The sequence below is a fragment of the Stigmatopora nigra genome, chromosome 18 (genome assembly GCF_051989575.1).
Source record: "Stigmatopora nigra isolate UIUO_SnigA chromosome 18, RoL_Snig_1.1, whole genome shotgun sequence".
NCBI classification, from domain to species: Eukaryota; Metazoa; Chordata; class Actinopteri; order Syngnathiformes; family Syngnathidae; genus Stigmatopora; species Stigmatopora nigra.
In genome coordinates, this window is record NC_135525.1 from 10,164,220 (window position 1) to 10,188,145 (window position 23,926).

At 41.6% G+C, this 23,926-nt stretch overlaps 3 protein-coding genes across 7 annotated transcripts; 2 read left to right on the forward strand and 1 right to left on the reverse strand.

The window, feature by feature from the left end:
• The first annotated feature begins 849 nt into the window (after window positions 1-849).
• LOC144211352 (cytohesin-1-like) lies at window positions 850-7,627 on the forward strand. Of its 3 annotated transcripts, none has more exons than XM_077738517.1 (12): window positions 850-955; window positions 4,257-4,339; window positions 4,905-4,969; window positions 5,153-5,219; window positions 5,289-5,407; window positions 5,466-5,659; window positions 5,743-5,891; window positions 5,982-6,093; window positions 6,403-6,479; window positions 6,556-6,627; window positions 6,694-6,848; window positions 7,177-7,627. In XM_077738517.1, exons 1-12 carry the CDS (start codon window positions 865-867, stop codon window positions 7,253-7,255), a joined length of 1,263 nt encoding a protein of 420 aa, XP_077594643.1. In that variant the 5' UTR covers window positions 850-864; the 3' UTR covers window positions 7,256-7,627. The 3 variants fall into 3 exon arrangements, with proteins under 3 accessions (XP_077594643.1, XP_077594644.1, XP_077594645.1); XM_077738518.1 differs by lacking the exon at window positions 850-955 and adding an exon at window positions 2,319-2,583; XM_077738519.1 differs by lacking the exon at window positions 850-955 and adding an exon at window positions 3,639-3,782 and having other exon boundaries at window positions 5,982-6,094; window positions 6,401-6,479.
• pgs1 (phosphatidylglycerophosphate synthase 1) lies at window positions 7,369-18,311 on the reverse strand. Of its 3 annotated transcripts, none has more exons than XM_077738515.1 (11): window positions 18,193-18,311; window positions 14,710-14,896; window positions 13,957-14,034; window positions 12,221-12,501; window positions 11,594-11,772; window positions 10,388-10,560; window positions 9,264-9,555; window positions 8,697-8,845; window positions 8,508-8,628; window positions 7,693-7,914; window positions 7,369-7,417 (listed from the first exon to the last, which is right to left on the reverse strand). In XM_077738515.1, exons 1-9 carry the CDS (start codon window positions 18,240-18,242, stop codon window positions 8,509-8,511), a joined length of 1,509 nt encoding a protein of 502 aa, XP_077594641.1. In that variant the 5' UTR covers window positions 18,243-18,311; the 3' UTR covers window positions 7,369-7,417; window positions 7,693-7,914; window position 8,508. The 3 variants fall into 3 exon arrangements, with proteins under 3 accessions (XP_077594641.1, XP_077594640.1, XP_077594642.1); XM_077738514.1 differs by lacking the exon at window positions 18,193-18,311 and adding an exon at window positions 15,919-16,070; XM_077738516.1 differs by lacking the exon at window positions 18,193-18,311 and adding an exon at window positions 15,900-16,062.
• LOC144211354 (suppressor of cytokine signaling 3-like) lies at window positions 18,199-22,115 on the forward strand. Its single transcript, XM_077738520.1, has 3 exons — window positions 18,199-18,514; window positions 19,363-19,654; window positions 20,202-22,115. The coding sequence occupies exons 2-3, from the start codon at window positions 19,535-19,537 to the stop codon at window positions 20,712-20,714; spliced, it is 633 nt and encodes a 210-aa protein (XP_077594646.1). The 5' UTR covers window positions 18,199-18,514; window positions 19,363-19,534; the 3' UTR covers window positions 20,715-22,115.
• The last annotated feature ends 1,811 nt before the right edge of the window (window positions 22,116-23,926 follow it).

Consider the following 23,926-nt stretch of genomic DNA (forward strand, 5'->3'; position numbering starts at 1 on the left):
AGGCCATAAAAAAGTTCAAGAGTGAAGAAGAAAGAGAAGGTCGACGCAATCAGGTCGGCTCTATAGGGAGGTAGAGAGTTATTATGGGAACAAAATCCAGTACAACCCAAATATAATGCGTCATTCTACCACTTGGTGTATTTGCCGGACTATAATACGCAATTTACACTCCATTGTACCAGACCAATGAATTTAGTCATATAATTATAATACCTAATCTTCTACTTTATCAATTCTTCACTGCTTTTTTTGTACTAATGCGACTGTTAACTTGTCATCCATTTTATTTGACCTATTTTTTTACTTCAATTTAGCTTGTGTTGTGCTGAAATGGTTATTACCTGTGGCTCGGGAGCCACATGTGGCTCTTTTGATAGGTGCTTATGGCTCTTTGTGAGCTAAAATCTGGACACTATGTCTAGAGTTGCTTTATTCTTCCAGTTTTTAATTAAAATTTCTGCATCCCATTGATTAGCATCAGGCTAACAAGTTTGTCAACATCATTCTGAGACTTTTTCTACTTTAAAGGCAGTTATTAACTGCAATTGATGTTTATTTTCTGTCTAGATTTGACCAACTTAATGACCGAGTGGACTTCAAATAATATCTGAAATGCAAATAACAGTGTGTGTGTGGGAGAGCAAGGCTTTTGCGCACACCCATTTGTCACCACGGCTTCCAATAATACTTGAGCAACTGTTCACAGCGTGCCGTTTAGGTGTCTCTGTAAAAGTGCCTGGCAGATGGAGGAGAGCGTGCTTCTTTTTGGCCCAGTGCCGACATCCCTACGCCAAGAGGAACCCTGAGGACGCCACCGCCGGGAGCGCCAAACGCATCCATCGAGGACCAAAAACGGATTCTAAGATGGGTGGCGTCGGTGAGCTCTGCGCTTCCAGTTTTCAGGCGTTTTTGTGCCCGACATTGACTGCTTTGGAGACTCCTCCTGCTGCTACAGGTCAGTCGTTGTTTTTTGGATGGAGGTAAGTTGTTTTGACTGATTTTGGCAATTTGATAGATAAATAGGAAGATATGGTAGGTAGATAAATACAGTGGGTATAATGATGGGTGGGTGGGAAGTTTATGTAAATCAATATTTGTGTGTGTGGCATAGTTATAATTCATTTTTCCTGTTAAAAACAATCTGAATTGATGAGTCTAAAGTGTCATTTTCGAAAAAAGCATTTTTGCGTTCAAGATAAATGACTCGCCATGCTTGTCTGTTCCGACACTCGAGTTCCATTAACGTCCACTTTGACCATCAGTGAAGTTCCAAAAGGCTCAATCATCTCCATCAATGTGTCCCTCAGCCGTTGCCGTGGTGATTTTTGACCGTGTGCCCACGTGCTTTAGCTGCCATTTTTTTTCACTCATCTGCTATTCTGCTGTCCACACACACACACACACACACACACACACACACACACTTAAACACACGCACAGGCTTGCATGAGTCAGTCTAAAACCTGACAAACAACGTGACGCACAAGTGGGCCCACCGTCCGTTCTCGCCCTCCAACATTCGTCATTTGGCCTCATTCCTAGTCAATATGGCATAAGAAGACTTTTCTCTTTGGATTTCATCTTGCTTTGATTACATGATACAATGGACAAAGGTCAAAGGTCAGATGTTTGTTTATCGCATCTCCGCTTTTCGTCTATCTCATTCAGGAAAGGAGCCATTATGGTTCTTCCTTTCGCCCATCCTGTTATTGACGTGCGCAAAAATGGCTGATTAAAGTTTGCAGCTGCTATATTTTTGAGCCTTTTTTTGTTTCTGTCCCAAAACGGCAGCTGCAGAAAGCCACTTCATAATATTATGGTTTCATTCACATGGTCACAGTGGAATTGATTGTTATTCAGAACACTTTGTCATACATAAGTCATGATGTTTAGCTATATGGGAAATTGAAAATAATGGGCACATTGTGCAAAAAAAAAGCCTTCCGGCTTGTTCTTTTTTAGTACAATCGAGTGATTGCTGCTTTAGGAAGCTAATGTTTGGATTTAGCATCATTTTTTTCCAATTGACAAAGTGTCAGTAGAAATTTAATTACTTTTACACTTGTAAATTTAGTAAAATACTTCAATTTGGGTCATGTGCCCAAATAAATTCCAATATATTGGCAATTTCTTAGTGACTTCATTTCTATTTTAGTCAGTCCTTTGCTTTTCTTTATTTTAAAATGTTTTTGTACTGCTTTTCTTACTGTTTGTCCCATATGCGCAGTATTTTAAAGAAACAGTACATATTTGTTTTCCGTTAAACCGTCAACATAGTTTTTAATGTAGGAATGCCCTTTTTCCGTTTATCCAACCAATCAGACCAATCGTAATTGAATGAATCCCTCATTGTGATTGGCTATCTCCATTCGAGTCCCGCCTCCTTCCCCTGAGCTAACACCGGCTGTCTTCCCGAATGGATAGTTGCCTTTTTCCACGCTATTCGAATGCTACTCAAAAAGACCCTTTCAAACATTTGAAGTTGCTTCAAGTTTTCTAGATTTAATTCGTTTGGGCTTTGTCTCACGGAGCGGCCGCCGATCACCGAGGCGACCATGGTTTTAAAGTCAGAAGACGGCGTGGGTAAGTTGCCCCGGGGGTCCTTTTTTATTTCGACGAGGCTAACTAAGTTAGCTTGGGGAGTTGGGGTAATTAGCAGCTAACTTGCGATCACTCAAATTACACTAGCGTTACATCATTCGTTTTTATATATTTAATTAAGTCAAGTATATCACTCCCGACTGTGTCAATAAAGCTCTTTATGGGCTCACAAAGAGGCATTATTAGTCGACTTGGAGCGATGCCAAAGCTTGATGAGGCTTTGGGTTTACTTTATTAACCATTTAAACAAGTGCATCCAAAACTGATAAAAAAAATGTTGAATTTTTCCAATTTACGTCTTTAGGGATTTATTCTGTAAACAAAATGGATCCTCATACCTTCACATTTGAACTTTATTTTGCTTTCATAATAATTATTCGAACTTGTTTCGAATCTGTGTGTCAAATTTGGTACGAAAAATACATAAAATGTTCAAAGATGTCCCCAGCAAATGCAATAATAACCCTATTGTACAACTAAAAGACATGTGATTTTATCTATTTTTCCCTCCCCAAGTCTCTGATGTTGTCTTCTTGCTATTTATGTAGTTTGTGGCATATTTTCTGTATCCAAAACCACTTTGAGCTCATTCCTCATTTGTCTTCTCTTGCCACACGTCTGCCATGTTGACTTGAGTATAAGTTGATGCTGATGAATGCTTTTGGAGTCTTTGGGGGGAATTTACTGTAACCACAGGGTTATATCAGGCCATACCAGTCGACCTCGGGGGGGGCCAGCTGCCCCAGCCGGCCCTGGTAGGACAATTGTGGCTTTATGATTGGAGCCAGACGACTAAACGCATCATTTTCTTTTCTCCCCAAACAAAATCGCTTGGTTCCGGGGGTCCGGTCAGCTGCCATCGACGTTGACATTGACTCTGAACTTTAAATTGGCCTAAAACAGGAAAAAAATGAGTTTTGGGAGACTTAAGTTGAATTTCTGGAACACCCATAGGTTGAACCTCTAAGGTCCCGGAAGGGAGATGGGGAGGAGATAGATTAGAAAGGGGGGAGGCACTGGGGGAGGGTGATCTTAAAGATTCATGCTCTTCTCGAGTGGTGCACATTGGTAAGCTTTACAATGTTGGAACAAGCGCTGGATGGGACTTGACCAGGAATAACTAATGGACCTAAATTGGATTGGGATACAGGATCATTTCTACTAAATAGCCTCAATTTCAGGTAACAAATGTAATTGTAAATGCATCTGAATATTATGACAGTGTCCAATTTCTTTAAAAAAAATATGGCCGTTATAGGGAAGTGATGTCAATTGCGCGTTGGCAATGTTCTCGGCAAACAATGGCGCCTTTTTGTTTTATTAGCAACTCCAGACTAGTTCAATATGTCCGCTTAGTGTGTGTGTTTTCCCTTTTTTTTAAAGTACAGAATGTCACAATTATTGACACTCGCACCATCAAGATGGAGCTGATTGGAAGGAACTGTGCCGGGAATGGAGATAGTTTGATAAAACCGTCATTGTTTGTTATTTTATGAGTTTGGTTTATGTCAAAAGTTTAGGCATCGCGTGTCTGTTTGGATAGAGTTGGCTGAGTGGGTGGGGTTCTTATCATAGCTACAAAATGCTTTTGCCTTCTCATCGCTGGCCGCTATTTTGACAGTTTGTTGTGTTTGCGCATTCTTGTTGGCTTCCAGTGCCCGATGACCTCAGTCCAGAGGAGAGACAGGAACTGGAGAGCATTCGCCGCAGAAAACACGAGCTACTCTTGGACATACAAGTAAGAAACACATTTTAAATATTGTCTAGGGCTCACTTTTTGGTGCTTCCTTCTATATCCTAATGCAAAATGAGACAAACACGGGTCTAAAAATAAGACGGGTCCAAAGCAGACACCCCAAATTGTCTCCATCCTCACTTGTCTACCATAAGTGTCGTTCCCACGTGCCCCCCAGACAAATGGTCAATGGACCGTCAAATATTCCAGTAATGGAGACAAGGGACGCCGGAGGAGAAAAGGGGAGGGGCCTAGTCCTTGAAAACATGCTTACAGTGCTGGAAATGTCCATATAAAATGTATTTGTAATCAATATTTGTGTTTATTTGGGTATATTTTCACCTGGGGGCTTTTTTTAAGCTTCTTTTCATTCCACTTGTTCAACTTTTTGGATTTATCCTTACTTGGTAGGGGGCTAGTGAATGTGGGTCATGGTGCGAGGAAGGGGGGGGGGGGTAGCCTCAGAAACAGGTGCGCCGCCTCCCACAAAGGGGAGATATTTTGGGGGTGGGGGGGGGATGGTTCCTTTCTGGGAAGGTTTTCTAATGGCTTTCTTTGTGATCCACAGAGGCTGAAGAATGAGATAGCAGAAGTCACCAGCGAGATTGATAATCTGGGCCTGACTGAAGAAAGGTAAGAAGTATTTTATAGTTGAAGTCTGAAGGAAAGTTAACTAGGGAGTATTTTCTGCCCCAAAATGGCCGTGTCCACTTAGTTGCACTTTATTCTGGGGACTCTTTTCCTCAGCTCATTGCAATTGCCTCGAGATACCACAAGAGAGTGCTAATGACGCTTCTATCTTTTCTGGTTGCCTAGGAAAAGTATGCAGAGGAATAAACAGATGGCCATGGGCCGCAAAAAGTTCAACATGGACCCCAAGAAGGTAAGAAAAAGAAAAAAGGTGATGGAAATAGAAAAGGTGATGCCTGATAATCAAACACATCCTCCGTAGGGCATCGAGTTTCTCATCGACTGTTCGTTGTTGAAGAACACCAGCGACGACATTGCACGCTTCCTCTACAAGGGCGAGGGCCTCAACAAGACGGCCATTGGCGATTACCTGGGGGAACGGTCAGTGGGATTTAAAGGAGGGGCCCACGGACTCCTTTAATGCGTGTTTTTTCCACAGGGATGACTTCAACATCGAGGTGCTGCACGCCTTCCTCCAACTCCACGAGTTTTCCGACCTCAACCTGGTCCAGGCGTTGCGCCAGTTCTTGTGGAGCTTCCGGCTACCCGGCGAGGCCCAGAAAATCGACCGCATGATGGAGGCATTTGCCCAGCGGTATTGCCGTTGCAATTCCGCCGTCTTCCAGAGCACCGGTACGTACGTACTTGGGTGTTGCACCGATACAGAAGCAAAAGTGAACGTTGTAATAAGTTTATTTGTATTTGTACACCCGCAGACACGTGCTACGTGCTGTCCTTTGCTGTCATCATGCTGAACACCAGTTTGCACAATCCCAACGTGAAGGACAAACCGTCCGTTCAGAGATTCACGGCCATGAATCGAGGCATCAACGACGGTGGAGACCTTCCAGACGAGCTCCTCCGGGTGAGTGGCTTTCCCGTAAGCCCCCATTTCATTCCTTTTTGACCACCTCACCTAATTTGTCTTCTTTTTGTCTCCTGGCTTCGTGTGCAGAACCTCTTCGAAAGCATCAAAAATGAGCCTTTTAAAATCCCAGAGGACGACGGCAACGACCTCACGCACACTTTCTTCAACCCCGACAGAGAAGGATGGCTTCTTAAACTCGGTACGTGTTTGCCAGGAGCGTCTCTGTGCGGCGACTCCAGGAAATTTCCCCAAAAACGACCATTTTCCTCTTGTTTTCTGTTCCCCATTTTATGAAACAGGAGGTAAGTCGCGTCCAATCCTGCTTCAACTCACCGCTTGGCTTTCTCTAACTGCTATTTTCATAGATTTGAGCTCGCCGTCACGCTTTTAATACTTCCAACATTCTTCTCCCTTTCCCAAACCATTTACTTTTTAACTGCAGCAGCAAACTCTCTTTTATTGCTCTACCTAACAATTCAAGTTCATAATAACGGTTTCTTTTCCTTAGGTGGAAGAGTAAAAACTTGGAAGAGGCGCTGGTTTATTCTCACAGATAACTGCCTTTATTATTTTGAGTTCACAACTGTAAGTTCACTCACATTGACAACACAAGACTTCAAATTGTGTCATTTTAAAATGTATTTATTCTCTCTCCACACAGGACAAAGAACCGCGAGGGATCATTCCCCTGGAAAACCTCAGCATCCGCGAAGTAGACGACTCCAAGAAACCGGTAAGTTTCTTAGACAGCGAAAGTCGGTCATCAAATGACTGACGTTAGTTGTCCTTCCTTATTTAGAACTGTTTCGAGCTCTTCATCTCGGACCACAGAGACCAAGTGATCAAGGCCTGTAAAACGGAAGCGGATGGCCGCGTGGTGGAAGGCAACCACACTTTTTACAGAATTTCAGCCCCGACCACCGAGGAGAAAGACGAGTGGATCAGCAGCATCAAGTGAGTTGTCCCTCTTTTAAAGATTAGTCGTAAAAGGAGCAGTTGTGGCTAACTCCAGTCCAGGAGAGCCGCCATCCAGTCCTGTTTTCCATATCTCCCTCCTCTAGCACACCTGAATCTAATCATTAACAAGCTGTCCAGAAGCTTGATAACGATGATTGGAATCAGGTGTGTTGGTGTGGGGGAGAAATGGAAAATAGCGACCAGATAGTGGCACTTGGGGACTGGACTTGGCCACCCCTGTAAAAAAGACAAGTGAAATGATTTAAAAATTGCATCCAATGTCCATCACCTTGTATAAACTCCATCCTATTTTGTCCTTTTGCAGAGCCGCCATCAGTAAGGACCCCTTCTACGAAATGTTGGCCACTCGCAAAAAGAAGGTTTCCTCTGCAAAGGACATGTAGCTTAAGCCATTGTGGATGAGTTTGAGTGCTGCTGGAAAAATTGGAAATCTTGCACCTTCATTTCCCCACTTTGTCCATCTCATTCCCCCTCTTAAGAATAATTACAGTACCTGTCAGTGTTTAAGAGAAAAGCTCCTTTATTCAAGAGTTTGTTGCTTCTCCCTGGATGGAAAATGGAACAATGTACATCTGGTAAAAGACAATACAAGCATTCAAGTAAATCGGGCACAAAGAAGAAAAACTGGACCTATTTTTGCTTCTTTTTTTTTTTGCACCCACCGAAAATTGTCTATGAAAGTGGTGGAAGTTGTTACTTTGTATTTATTTGAAGTTATTTATTGATGTCTGAATAAAAGTTTACAACTAATCCTGCTTCTCACTCTCCATTATTGTCCATGGCTTACTCACAAGTACATAGATGTATAAAGAGCACTCACATTGTCCTTCAGTCCGTCTCTGGCACCATTTGACGTGGAAGTGAAGTCAAAGCCTCCAAGTTCAGCATGCCAGCAATGTTCTTTTTGACGTGTGCGGGTGGGCACTTTCACCAGAAACCATGTTGCTCCCGTTCTTCTCAGCACCCATGCAGTCCTTTCTGACGTCCATGGAAAAATATCCAGCCCAGGTTGGTCAATTCCTTCCAAACAATGACTTTCCACCTGGAAAAAAAACATACAAGTTGTTCTAAAATGTTTAACCCCGTTTTATAGGCCAAACATTGTGACAATATTCACTGGAATAACCTCCAATTTTCATAGCTTGTGTAGAAGTGTTCCAAGTATGTGTAACCTTTGGCTTTTCTATCTTTTCAGGTTAAGAAAATAGCATTTTCTTCAAAAGAAAAGGCATTTTGCTTGTTAAAGTATGCTCGGTTGGACTCACCCAAGACAGTGCAGTGTGCCTTCTTCAAAAATGTTGCTAAGAAGGCATCAACTACCAAAGAAATGAGGACTTGGCAGCAAAAATTTCAAGAAAAGGGCTGGAATGCTCTTCGCAGGATTATGCAGGAAGGCTGGCCATTTAGGTAAGGTATTATACATGGCCATTTTCTTGAAATTTTTGGTGCCAAGTCCTCATTTGGTTTGTAGTTGGTGGCATCTTTGTAGAAGTCGCGAAAAAGGCACACTGCACTCTTGACTGAGTCCAACTGAGCATACTTTAACAGGCAAAATTCCTTTTCTTTTGACACCATTTCTTAACCTGACAAGATAGAAAAGCCACAAACGAATTCTAGTATGTTTTTTTGCATTACCTTAGAAGAAGTTCTTGATGAATGGAGTGACCAGTTTGACCCAGAGCTTGACGTAGCGGTCCGGTTGCTCAAATGTCGATTGAGAAACCTCGGAAGAACGTCGGTACAATATTTCCTGCTCCTGTAACATTACAAAAGAATGCAAATGCCTAAGTAAAATGCCATTTTTTTTGTTACTGAAAGACTGACCTCCCGTAATTGCTCTTGTAAACGCTCATTTTCTGTGACGATGGCGATCTGGGCCTCCAGGTCGCGGTGAACGGAGCGGTAGCCGAAATTGGGGGAGCCGATGAGCGTCAGGCAAGGTCGATCTTGTCCGTAAAGGTAGTACCAAAGACCTGAAAGAGTCCACAAAAGAATACATTTAGAGTCATGGTAGATAGGTCCAAAATAGAGTTGTGTTTTTAAACTATCTATTTAACACAGACATGGGTGTTTTACAGCCCCTCTATCTTTTATTAAATGACATTTTAATATTTCTTAATCCATTCCTTTACTTTGTACTTTAGACTTTTGACTTTAATGATGAGTATGTTAATATTTGAGTGCCTTTTTACTGTTTATGTTTCATATGTACTGTTAACGGATGCACTTTTTTATATGTTATCGTATTTTGTGCTGACCCGGGCCATCTGTCAAATTTTTAAAGTCAATATGGCCCCCAAGCCTCTGATTTAACACCATTTGGACCTTCTTTTAATACAGTCTAAGTCTTGCCTTTCCCCCTCTTTGCTAGGTATTATTGTGGAAGCCTACCTTTGGCATGGAAGGTCCACTGCGGCCGGTGGTACTCGCGCAGTCGGATCCGCCCCTGCTGGCCCAGCTGCCGCACTCGTCGGTAGAACTGGCGGGCGATGTGCGTGTAAGCGTCGGGGATGGCGCCGGCCAGCCCCTTGGCGCCGAAGAAGCCGTTGACTTGGGGAGAAGCCGTGAGGATGTGGTAGTTGGCGCCCGTCCCCAGGACCAGGCGCATGTAGGCCCGGGTCAAGTTGAAGTAGCCCGACGTCAGGTAGACGGTGGAATCTGGATCGGCTTCTTGTAAGAGTCGCTGTGGAGAAGGTCAGAAACATTTAGTTTTGTTGCAATTATTGTATTTTTAAAATGTTACAATGTCATAAGAACACAAAGGATTTGGACTAAAATGCCTGTTTACCTGATTTTTTTGGATTTATATCAAGTGGAGAGGAACTATTTTCTTGGTGAGTACAATATTTGATTTTATATATGAACACTATATTCAGATATCAATACATTACAGTCTTTTGATATGCTAATAGTTGTAATATTTAATAAATAGACCGTTTTTGATCAATGTATTTGTGTACTTGTATTTATGTATAGGCACGAAAACTTTGGTCTACATTAAGCGCGATATTTGAGGGAGTACTGTAAAATGTAAAACTTTTCGTAAAAAGTATTGTATGAGATCCATTCATATATTATTTTTCATTTAAAGTGAATTTTCTTTTGTGAGCCATCATTTATAACGATTAATATTCCTTTATTGCTGTCGCTAATCAATGGTGGCCGGTTAAATTCCTGAGGCGAAGGTGCCCCCTAGAGGAGAAACGAATATTTGTGTCAAATTGAACAATTCCCCTTTAAAAAAGATTGGACTTCTAGCTAGTTGTGCTGATTTTTGTTTGGTTTTAAAATCTCATCTTTGTAGTCATTGTTCTGGTGCTTATTATAGGATGGACTAGGGAGTTTGGATAGATTTTACAAATAAATCCTGAGGCGTTGATGCACTCGTTTACATTCCACGGCGTTGGCAATTGTTGTTTGACTTGAAGCCCAGAAAATATGAGTAAGGAAGAGCTCAACTATTCCAGCATCCGTCATCTTGTTTTTTTAAAACTCTGTGAGTCATACACACGCACCTGCGTGACTTGTTGGTCCACCTGAATGCCGAGAGGCTTCATCTGGACTAACGGGAAGACCCAAGTGTCCAATTCTTGGTGGGAGGGTTGGCTAAGACGCTGGTTAAGGCGGGCGGCGTCCATCACCGCCATGATGCGCTTGCTCGCCGCCGTGGAAAAGTCCTGCCGGTTACCTAGGAGACAAAATGGCAGTGTGTATACAGAGAACAGAGAAAATCTGGAAAGTATTTGTAGCATTGTTTGAGCTCCCAAAACAGATTTACTATCTATCGTCACCCCCCTACAAAGACAATAGGAGTAAAAGTTATATTTGTTTTTGTTCTAAATAGAACCAGAGTAAAAAAACAACAACAAAAATATCTAAATACTGTTTTTTTCCAATATCCAAGTACTGTTTAATATCCAAGTACTGTTTAATATCCAAGTACTGTTTAATATCTAAATACTGTTTAATATCCAAGTACTGTTTAATATCCAAGTACTGTTTAATATCCAAGTACTGTTTAATATCCAAGTACTGTTTAATATCCAAGTACTGTTTAATATCCAAGTACTGTTTAATATCTAAATACTGTTTAATATCCAAGTACTGTTTAATATCTAAATACTGTTTAATATCCAAGTGTTGTTTAATATCCAAGTGTTGTTTAATATCTAAATACTGTTTAATATCCAAGTACTGTTGACCCCAGCTCTCAAAATTATAGTCATGAGAGAGTTTAATATCTAAATATCTATCATAAAGCAGCTTGTCTGAGGCCTTTTGGTATCTTTAGCTTAACTTGTCCAAATGCCAAGGACCCATTGAAGATGATATCTTCCGAGTTAAAAATGTTTCTAGCATGAGGAAACGTCAATGGCATTTTTCTCAATTAAGCACATGGGCGTGTGTTTCTGCGAATGTACGACGCCGTCTCCCAGGACGGATCGTCTTGCAACATAACGCTATTCCCGGCGCTGGCTTTTCGGCAGACGTGAGGTCATTATGCACCCACAACCCCCCCGCCCCCCAGCAGCGACATCTTGTAAGTCTGCACTCGGGTTACGGCTACGCTTGGTGGACTTTCCGTCAATTCCGACCGTACATTTTTTTGTGGAAAAGCTCAAATATCAATCTGAGTGATTGGTGCAACCCCAAAATACTTATTTCCAATGTCCTCATTTATGTGTCCACAGAAAAGAACCTTGAAAAGTCAAACCGCTTACCTTGGTAGGGGTGCACCATGCCGTCCCTCATGGCCACCGAGTCGTCGGACGCCAGCTGCAACGAGACGTCCCCGACGGCGTCCACCAACTCGGAGAAGAAGTCGGCCAACTGTCCGCAGTCTTCCAGTAGGACATAACGATCTTGCCGATTACTGAAGTACGACTCGCTCAGATTTGCCCTGGAATGGAAAACCACAGTTGGCGGCAAGTCTTCATTTTTATTTCATAACAAACATTTTTTTTGCGACAATTTGTCTTTCATCAGCTACCAAAAGCCAACAAGTTTATTTTTAAATCCTCCATAGGGCAATCAGATGCCGTCATTAGCAACTGGATGCTAGTTTTTCTAAATTGTAGTGGATTTTTCGACTATAACTATCAATAAAATGTTTATTCTCGCATATAAGCCACATGTCACTCAAAAAATCGAGAGAAATTGTAAAATTCAAACATTTTAAGGCAATTTTAAGGGTGCATCTTATATGGGAGGGCGGCTTATATGCGAGAAAATATGGTAAATAAGCTAAGGGCTTCATATATTATCACAAAAATTGAAAAATAGTCCTATTAGGACTATCCATATCCCTTTCAACACATGACAAACGCCATCCATTTGGGAACACCTACCCGCTGATGACCAGGCTGTCGTCAAACAGGTAGACCTTGATGTGCTGCACGCCGACCGTTTCGTTGAAGCGTGGCGGCGCCAGGAGCTTGAGGAGGCCTCTCAAATCGGGCGAGTGGTACAGCGACACCCGCATTTGGGAGTTGAAACGTTGCAGAAGAGGTAGCAGCATGGTCCGGGAGTTGATTTGACCTCGAGAGCCTCGCGTGTAGTCCAGCAAGACGGACACTCGGAGGTCAGATGACGGTGGCGAGTTTTCCAGGGCTTCCTCCAAGCAGTCCACCTGAAGAAAAAGAATGTGTGGTCAGTAAAAATTGATCTTTTTTAAAAAAAATTTAGACTAACTCTTGTAAAAAGTCATTGCAAAGTAGTGAATTTGTGATAAGTGAAAACGCACTAATCGAGGGATTACTGTGATCATATATTTTTTTTATTGTTTTTTGAAACCTTCCAAAAATGCAAACGATGCAAGAATTTCCAATTTTGCGTTTTTGTTGACCTTTTTTGATCACATCATTTAAAGGAAATGGTGCACTAAAATTCTACATTGTACACAAATACACAAATGTCAGCCATTGTGTAAACAAAAACGTCCCTCAAAAAGGCCGCAAAAAGTAATCCCATGTTAGACAAATTGCATTTGCAGTTATAAAAAAAAATAATAACAGGGCAATTAGTTGGCTATTTTCCGAAGAAGCGTCTTTGTGTTCAAAGGAATAGGCCCTGATTTTCCCTTTAAAAAACATGTTGTCATGAACGAATGGCGACATGGTTAGTTTGTTTATTTTCTTTTTGTTACCATGTTTTTAACATGTTCTTGGTGCAAAGCCAAAATTCCTTAGTCACGCCCCCTAACACCATACGTGTAATTATAAAAATTAGGCCAGTCTGTTCCTTAATTCTATTTATTACAATCCGACTGATTCTCGCCAAAGACGACGAACGAACGAGAAAGAGAGAGTGAGTCATTTTGGCAAATGGCTCCGACTCTTTTGGCCAAATGACTCAACTTCTCTGTGTGTCTTGGTGTTTTTCTAATAAAAATATCGGGAAAAGAGCAGAATGTGAGTGCCAGTCCAGACTGTGGTTTTCGCACTGGCCCCCCCCAGACATGAAAATGGCCTCACCGTCCTCCTACCCGTAAAACCTCGCCACTTTCAGTCGAGGAGGGGAACGTTTTCCTTCTTTCGGGGGGGAACCGTGACTCACTTTTTTCTGGCATCCCAGAGTATTTTTTTTTTTAAATTTTTTGAGTCGAGGCCTGTTTAAGTATGGCTGGACTCCCTGACCAAATTCAAAATGGCCGTTCTGCAGAGAGCGTGTGCCACTGGTGTCAAAAAGGCGGCCCGCGGGCCAAATTTGGCCCGCCACGTCATTTTGTGCGGTCCTCAGAGAGTAAATTATGGATTTTAGGATAAAATTCAAAATAAAGAATATAGATGTGTATTATATTTCCTGTTTTAAATTAATAATTGCATTTTTTAATTCAAGTTCAAAAGCATTTCATCTAAAAATAAATATCTAAAAATATTTTCAGTTTTCCACTTTAATATTGAACATAACTTTAAAAAAACGTCTTCCCATACTTAGGAAAAAAACTCAAATGGTCTAGATCTATGAAAAAAAAATATTTAGGGTTTTTAATCCAGTTCTTTTAATCCGATTTTTACAAAAATATTATATCTAAAATGGTCCAGCCCGCAAACCAACCCAAATTTGACCCCCTTGTCTCTCTTACCAGGTCTTGTTCCAGCGGACCCGTTCCAAGATAGAGAGACGCCAGGACCACTCGTCTTTTTGCCGTCCTGATGCGTGCCTGATGAGAAAGAAAGATTAAAAGTGAGTAGAAAAGCCGGCATGTGATTGGGCCTCATTTCGCAATTGGCAGAAGCAGCTGCAACACAGCTGGGGTTGTTAAAAGTGCCGTTTAAATTCTATTCTTTCAGGCAACAACTATTTCTGTTGCTCTCAATTTTCGAAGTATTTTTTATTAATTTTTTAAAGATGTGCTGTTTATTCAACTGGGAAAAAATGACAGCTAAAATGAACAAGCTGCATTCAAGATTTAGCATTTATTCCACATTTTTAAGATTAAAGATAACCATTTTTCTATCTTATGTTTGAAAAGAGAAAAAAAAAGAGACAAAAGAGAAAATTAAAATTAGGCCATCACAAAAGATGGAAAATTTCAAATTAGGCCCTCACAAAAGATGAAAAATGAAGGTTACACCATTACAAAGGATTGAAACACACCCACATTTCACACACCCTTTTGCCCCTCCTTATGAAGATCTGTACAAAAAGTAATGTATAATTGCGATTGGTCACCCGCCAGTCTAATTTCTTGAGAACAACCTTTTATTGAAATAATTGTATCGTAATTAACCTTCCTGGGAAACTACTGTTTCCTCCTCCTCTTTTAGTCAGTGGGAAAGGTAAAGAGAGGCCTAAAAATACATTTATGTATTTTTTTTAAATTTATTTAACTGACCTTTAGCGTCTGGTAGAACTGGTCCGGCGAGGAGATCACGTGAATCTGTTCGCCATTGACTCGAAAAGCCGGTACGTGCTCCGTCATCCATCTGAAGTTCGCGTGGAGATTGCGCGGGGTGTCGGGGGCGCAGTCTGTTGCAGGTTCAGCTTTGGCCAGCAGGGGCGCCAAAAGCAGAACGGAGGATCTGCGTCAATAGAAAATACATTTTTTATAGCATCATGACAAAAAAATGATGTTGGTCTAGTCGGTTAAGCTAATTCTCCTCGTTCTATTTTGTACATTTGATGGGCATCTAAAGCAATACAATTAGTGTCAAAAAGAAAATGGCCGTTGCAGAGTTTCCTTATACATGAAGTGACTATTTGGCTTGAGATGAGACGACGTTAGCGACTTGGCAAATCAACATTTCTTAACTGTCTCCTGGAAATGGCGCATTTGTTGTTGGTAAATTAGCCAAATATTTACATGTTGCTTGCCTTTGGTATTTCCTGTCACAGCTATGGATCTCTTCCAAGCCAAAGTTATAGTTGCAATTTCAGATAAGATCTTTGTGTGGCATCCAATATCTAAAGTTCACTGTACGTCATTCTAAAAAAAAAAAAAAGAAGACTTTTTTTCTCTTTTGACAGCCAGGCCATTTACAGTCATAGCTATATGTAATATCACTGTCTTATTTCTTTAATACAACATTTCAGGAATTATATTGGGGGGGGGGCTGAGAATTTAAAGAGCAGGTGTATTTTTGTTATCTATATTAATTAAGTCATTACAATGTTACTATTCATTCACTGAATGGCAGTCTGATGTTTACCGAAAACTTCCGGAAATAAACGAACGTCAATCCGATGTTTAACGAGAATATCCGGAAATCAACGAAGGTCAATCCGATGTTTAACGAGAATATCCGGAAATCAACGAACGTCCATCTAAGAATTAGAAATATTAAGAATGCCACGGGGTCTTCCAAGAGACACTACATACTCATTTGACTATGAGTGTTCACTTATTGACGAAAACAGAAGTATAATTTTGTAAAATATCCATGGGAATACTATCTGGTTTTGAAGGACGTTAATAACTCAGCGCTGGTATTTACGTCACACGCGCAGGCCGTGCGGTTATCATTAGCGTCCGCACGTTGCCATTCATGAGATGCCGAGTTTACAACACGAAACGTCAAATATTACCGTAATAGTCGTCCCTTACCCCCTTCGCCGGTCCCGTGTGCGGAAAAGCCGGTCAGAAATTCGCGTGAAAACGCCGGCCAAGGCCGGCGAATACACGGAGTGTAACAGCCTCCTCCACGACATGGAGGCCGCCATTGCTGCCATAGTCGTAGATATCACATTGATAAAACTAGATGCAAAACTCAGAGTCTGCGGCGTCAATACCCGACGGCCATCTGTAAATTGGGTGACTTTTTTCCCCATCTTTTCTGCATCTAGTTTTCTATTAATTTCATTTAAGCCTCACAGCTTTGTTTATTAGGAACTATTAAACTTTATTGACACGCAAGAAATAGTTACTGCTTCCAGCGAGTACAGTCAACATAGCTATTAGCAAAAATATTTAATCATAACTGGAACAAATATTACACGCATGAGATCTACCACAACCTGAAATACACGAGCAGCTTATTGCATTTTATTCACTAAATTGTGAGAGAATGCAAGTATCATGTAATACATGCACAATATATGACTTATTTTATATTATTCTGATATTGATGACCTCAGTTATGGCAGCTATTGAGTTTTACAGAATGATATCAAGATGAAGTAATGGATTAATTTATAGCACAAAAAATATTTTTAAATTATTTGCAGCCGCAGCTGTTGCGAAAGCACTATATAAAAAAATAATAATATGAGCTGAGCGCCTTTCTAAACCCTCTTTATGATAGTCCGGGTGTTTTGTTTACTATTGGCGACGTTACCGCAGGCAATGACTGGAAATGTTTGTAGAGCTTGTTAAACCTGGCCAACTAATTCCAATTCATTATGTGGCGAGTCATTTTTAACCCTCGACATTATTAAAAGTAACTTGTGTCAACTAGTTAAAAACTAATGAACTGTGACAGTTAAAAAAATAAAATCCAATTATAATAACCTCAACATAATATGCAAATTACATAATATATAGGTTATACTAAGATTTTTAATGTAATACTCCATCTGTAGGTTATCATTTTTTTCTAACATTGAAAAAAAAGGAACATATTATTCACTTTTTTTCCCCTGAAGAAGCTGAGGAAAAATCTATGAAAACACTCAATACCTAAAAAAAAAAAATAACAGTTTCAACTATTGGACCTTTGAGCGTCAGGATAGAAAGGTTCAAGTAAAAGGTCTGCCCCGTAAAAAAAATGCACAGCAAAACAAATGACGCACAAATGGGTGGGAACTAAATTGTCTGTCACCAAATATTTAAAAAAAAAAAAACTCGGAAACATTTTTTAGTGACGCACAATCACCAGCAAATGTGAACGAACATGAGTTTTGTAATTAGATCAGCCCACTTTGTGTCTCCACACTATGAGTCAACAAGCATTTTAGTCAAAGCAAACCACATTCTACTCAATATTAGTTAAGTATGGGTCGAGTAGATGTAACTTTCTTCAGCTTTGTAAATGAATGTATTCATTACAAATGACTTGTAAATGATTCATAATGAGCAACTATAGCATATATTTAATTATATTTGAGGCTAATGCGACTGATACTGATTGCGATCGACCAATCCCATATCGACATAACATTTTTGGATAAGAAAAAAAATCTATTTAGTTTCAATTGCTGCCAACCTTCCACTTCAAATGGATTGGACCTCTATGAGTGACAAAATAATTGGTTGTAGGGTGCTTATTTTTGACTCTATTGGCTGCCATTAACAGCATTAGACGTCCAATCTATTTGAAGCGGGACAGTGAAAGCACAAATTTGTGTATTACCAGATAATGACAGACATGATTATTATCATCAAACTACATCCTTGTTTTTTAACTTCCAACAAATGCCACTTGAAAATGTATTTTTCTCACCGTATCATTTAATGATTCTACTTTTGATCATGTTTTTCATTCAACCCCGAACAATTGAAGCAATCAACAAATTACCCTCCTATTGTACTAATCAAAAGCACACACAATGCTTCCTAGCACGTAATTAACTCCATAGTAATTACAAGACTTTCCACTTTCCGTGCGCGTGCACGAGCCTACAAATCCAGGAAGAAAAAAATGACCTAAATAGAGGCAAATACGGCAATCCATATTTCATGTCATGTAAATTGTAAAGTGTAAGAAGGGCTCGAGGGCTGTCAGGAAACGGGCCTCGCAGCAAAGGTCACCGCGACGATTTCCTGGCAAACAGCCAAAGCGCGAGCTCAGCGAGCACGCGTGTGCGCGTGCGCGAACCCGCGCGTTTACTGGAAGAACCTCAGGACTCAAAGGGGCGGGGCCTTACGATCGGCTTTACTCACTGGAAACAACCTCCGGTAACCTTCCGCCACACACAGACGGGCGCACGCATACGGCCGAGCTACCTCCTCCTTCCCCGCAGACGGCAGCAGCAGCCTCCGCCGCCGTTGCCGCCTCCTCCGCCTCCTCCACCTCCTCCGCTTCCATTCCCCGTCGCCGAGCCAGACGAGCGTCTCCCCCTTGCACACTTTTTTGGCGGAATAATCCGGCCGGGGGGTTTTAATGCCTGAGCTAACCGTCCTCCATTTAGCACTACTCTCGGGTAGTTTGCCTCGCGTGTCTTTTGGCGACGAGTTGTGGCGAGGAGCTGTATTCATCCGCAAGGTAAGTTCCCGAGTTAACGGCGAGGTAGACCCTCGCGAACGAGTCCCCGTTTCGGCCCGAATGGCGACGGCTAGCTTGAACTAGGGGGCTAGCCGGGGAAGCCCCCAACTCCCTTTTCCACAGTCCCTCCGGTTGACGAGGCCCCCCGTTTTCCTGTATTTGAAACTGCAGAAAGGGGGCCACCGTGGCTGGAATTGCACGGGAAATTGAAAGGGGACCGGGGGGACAGAGGGGTCGGTGACCCCGTTATTTTCGAACGTAATCGAACTCCGAGGGGCGAAAGTATTGCAAGGTGCATGCCAATGTCTTAACTCAATGTTATCATTTGCCCTTCTTTCTTAAATAAGATAATTTTTTTTCCTAAAGTGACACAAATGTAATAACTTAATATCATGTGTGTCTTAAAGTTACGTTATCTTAAACCATATCAAATGTCATGTCAATAAAGCGTCAAAATATACTTTCCTTTGTGTCTAAATCTGTAACAGTCCAAAAAAGTAGTAATAACAGTGAATGGGTTCACATTTAAATATCTACTTGTTTTTTTTGTTCATCAAAATATAAATAATCATTTCAAAAAAGAAAAAAGGCCATAAAAATCATTTTTTTTCTTAATCGGCTGGCATTAAGTGATTATAATTTACCGTCATTGTCGGTGATGGGCGACCAATCCAATTTGATTGGGCTCTCAGTCTGTCAATTCCTTTCAATGGCACCCAATGAGTTAATTTTTCCCACAATTTTGCCTTCAAGGGATTCCAAAAACGATTCCAACTATATTATTTGTCATAAATTATAACTATATAATCAAATTTTATGATTTAAAATGTTCTCCTTTTACTCCACAGGTGTTTCTCGGTGGTCTTTCCCAGCCCCTCTCTGGATGCATCCAGCTCCCCTGCCCCCGGGCCCTGGCCCCGGTGCGTGACGCCACCGCCGCCGTCCCCCGTGTCGCCCTCGGGGAGCGGCGCCTTCCCGCCGTCCGACCACTGCCCGGAGGCGGGGGACGGCGGCGGCGTCATGGTGGCGTCCCGCCGACGCGAGCCCCTGGCCGTGAGCGTGGGGGCCTCCACGGTGGCGCGGTCTGATTGGACGCCGCATCACTTCAAGCCTTTCAGCTCGCACGCGCACTACCAGCAGGTCGGTTTAAAATCTTAAAAACAAAAAAGTTTAAGATTAAAAAATACACTTTTATTCCTTAAATGTAAGCAAAACATGAGTTTTTACAGATAGATGTTAAATTTAAATGTAAACAAACAAAAAGGACACATGACTTTGTGGTAAGCCCGCTATATTAGCTTAGCCTAAAGGGCGGGCTAACAAAACTAGCAATAGTTTGAAACATTTTAACAACTCGGAAAATGTTAGCAACATTACACAATACTCTTAGGCATACTTTCTCCGAGCTTTGTGAAAAAATGACTCACGTTTCTACATGACGAGTATCCACATTTTATGCTAGAATTTGGGCGAGGTACGTCTCGGTAGTGTTGCACTGCCCCCTGGGGGCGAAAAATATTTCAGGCTAACATCCTAATGGCTTTTCCATTCATTTCAATACAGAATGATGATTGGAAATTTGAAGTCTTAGTGAGTCACTGACTTTTTATTGAAAAAAAATGAAAAAAAATCTAGTTAAACCCTTTTTTTTGTCAATAAATGACCCCAAATCCGCCCCCCTCGACAGGTGATGTGCGCTTTGGGTAAACTCCAGAAAAGTGGCTTCTACTGGGGCGCAGTGGGGGGCCGTGAGGCCGGCTCACTACTCCGCCCGGAGCCCCCCGGGACCTTCCTGATCCGGGACTCGTCGGACAACCGCCACTTCTTCACGCTGTCGGTTCAGACGCCCCGCGGCACCAAAAACCTGCGCGTGCACAGCGAGCTCAGCGGCTTCTTCCTTCAACCCGACGCTCAGTGCGCCCAGGAGCCACCGCGCTTCGACTGCGTGCTCAAGCTCATCGCGCACTACATGGGGAAGTGCCCCGCCCCTGGCCCCGCCCCCAGCCCCGGCCCCACCGCCTACCTGATCCACAGCGGCGGCGAGCGGATCCCGCTGGAGCTCCGGCGCCCCCTCTTTAACTCCCTATTGTCCCTGAAGCACATGTGTAGGCGGACCCTGAACAGCCAGGGACTGGGCGGGGCCGAACGCCTCCCGAACACGCTAAGAGACTTCCTGGAGGAGTACGACGCCCCCATTTGACGCCCAAAAAACGCCGACTCAGACGCCGAACACGGCCTCGTAGAAGACTCACCTGAAAAAGCGTCTCGTACGCGCCTTCCCATGGGACCAACCCCGCCCCCCTTTTCGGAATCCACAAAATACAGCGCCCTCTGGTGGCCGGAGTGTGCCGAAAAGCGACAAACGGGAGACTTTGGAAAGCGTTTTCGTCCAAAAACGAACAAACAAACAAAATGGACATGATCCTGGGACGCCCCGGAGCCGGAATGGCGTTAAGTCTTAAGTTTTTTTTTTCTTTTATTTGTAGTTCTCATCTCACACGCAAGGGGTCATCGGCCTGCCATTGCCCCGCCCCCTTCCCGTGCCATGACGGTAAAATATTTGTGTGAACACTACATCTCGAAAGCAATCCAAGGAGAAACGGTAAGCAAAACAGTCCATGACACGTTCTCATCTCAAAAGTGAGAGCGCCCCCTATAGGCAAGGTTCATGCACTCATTTACTGTTCGTATCATTAATTCATCGCGCCCGGGAGAATGACTTCATCAATGGCGGGCATTGATTAGTGGATTTAATACGACACAGTTGTTAAAAGGCCTTATGAAATATTAATAATGTAGTCAGATTTTTTTTTAACACCAAGTATCCTTTCTGCCATTTACCTCACATTTTTAATTATTTTCCACATTTCAAAGTTTACCATTAATCTAAAAATAGTCTATGACACTCTTTGACAGCCTCCAAATTAAAAAATATATATAATTTAAGTGCAACAAGATACTTTTTTCAAAATAAGGCGGCCATTTTGATTGATTCTAGTTCTTGTTAACCCGAATTGGACGCACATTGTCCAAAATTTGACATTTTGGAGGTTTAAAATGTCAAATAAAAATGATGTCTTTTAAAATAACCTTAAATTTTGATTAAATACTCGTCAAATACCGATACTAGTTTCAGTTTATTTCCAATACAGCGCTAAAAACATGGCTTTCAACCGCTAGTTGCCCTATCCAAGATGGCCGCCAGCTACGCACTCCATCACCCCCCCCCTTCGTACCTCACGTCTTCCTCTTCAAAAGATACACATTTTTCTACTTTGTACTTAAAAACTCATGTTTGCTATCCACAAAAAAGCCACTACTACCGTAATACCAGAAAAATCAAAGGCCTTACATTTATTATTATTATTTTTTTGTTTTTTTTGCGCACGTCTGGTGTATGTACGTGAAATCATTTTGTCTTTTATAAAGACTCGACTTAAGCGCAGCAGGCTTGGTGGCCGCTCCAGCTGTAATATCTCAACAACAACAACAACAACAAAAAACGCCGGAAGAATAAATGAGAAAAAAATGGAACCTTGCACATATTTATATTTCTAAAATATTTCAATAATTTATATTAAAGAGCACTATTTTTACAAAAGCCAACTGCCTTTGTTTGCCTGTTCCTTTTGCACAAAAGACACTTTTTCTTTCTGACTGGTGCATTGTGGGTAAATTCCATAAAGGCGGTCCTATAGGGAAGGAAAGAAGGGTGGGGGGGGGGGACAAAGGGATTACCAGAAGAGCCTTTATACACTTGGACACAGGCCTCAGTGTGCAAAAAAGCTCACTTTGGGCTGGATCTAACCGGAATGGAATGCGGCCCAAGTTTTTATACATCCCCAATGTTTTTTTTTAGTGTTTGTGCGGGTGATTTTGACCTTTTTGTACCCTAATAAGGCTGTGTTTAGCTATGAGGGATAAAGTTTTAATATTTTGTTCAATAATCATTGGATCAGGTTAAAAAAAATGGCCACTTTAACGTCAACTTGATTTCACGTGGACCATTTTAGATATAATATTTAGATTTTTTTTTATAAATGGATTAAAAGCCCTGAATATTCAGTTTTTTTATAGATCTAAAACAATGTTTATTTTAGTTTTTTTTAAAATATATTTTTAGATTTTACAATGATTTTTGAACTAAAAACACAGAAAGTTTGATTAAAAATATGACAAATATTGTTTTAAAATTGTGAAAATCAGAAAATTTAATATACATCTATACACTTCATTTTAACTTAATCCTAAAACAGAAAGTTGGCACTCATTATTTACTTTCCCGGGCCACACAAAATGATGCAACGGGCCAAATTTGGCCCGCGGGCCGCCACTTTGACACACTCAAGCTTCTGATGTGGGCCATATTCCATCCCATTTAATAATTTCTGGTGGGCCAATATAAACTTGTAAAATCCCCCTTTCCACGCACGTACGCCAGGTCAAATATGCGAAAGATCGACGCACTGGAGATTTACGTAAAACGTTTACCGTGAAGGTATAAAAGGGAAGCGCATGGAGAAAAGTGACACATTGGCTGGGGAGCGGGCCAGCCGGCGCTTCCCATTCCCTGCATACCTAGTGTTCTTTGTGTGACTGGCTTCCAGGAAAGAGGCACTTTAATTGAGTTGTGTTTTTACGGCTTGCCTGGTGTTAGCGTGTGTGTGTGTGTCTATGTGTGTGTGTGTGTCTATGTGCGTGTGAGTCTATGTGTGTGTGAGTCTATGTGTGTGTGAGAGACGGAGAGAGAGAGAAAAGGGAAGGAGGGGGGGGGACTTAGAGTGGAGAAAGAATACATTTTTTTTAGTGACGCAAAAAAAGGCCCTTCATTGCGGAGAAATGATGTCAAATGTGATGTGCGTTCCTGGCATTGAACCCTCAACCCTCCCCCAACAGGACTGCTCAATGGCATGTTACACACATGGAAGTGACTCTTAAAGTCAAGCCTTTGTCGTAACAGTAAGTTGTTACGCAAGGTCAGACTTTGAAGGGCGAGTTAAGACAAGGCTGTCTTTGGCCTTTTAGGGGTTGGTTGTTTATGTTGGGGGGTTTATGGTTGCTGTTAATTGAGGGTTAATTAAGTTGAACTGTGGATTCACCTGCCCAGGTCATGTGACCCAGGTGTTTATGATGGTTTGATTTTCAAGGCTTTGTTGTTGATGGGTCACTTTTTGGGATATTTTTCTTTTGCATTGTTATGTTTTGTATGGGGTGTATGCATAAAAATAATGAAATTTAATCCAGATTAAAACTAAAACTCATAAAAGAGTGGCTAGGAAGCAATTCAGGGGGCCCAAAATAAAATAAAAAGTTGGCATAAATTCAGGGTCCTAATTATAAAAATAAAATAATAATAATAATAATAATACATATGTGTCTGACAAGCAATTCAGGATGCTCATCATAAAAAAT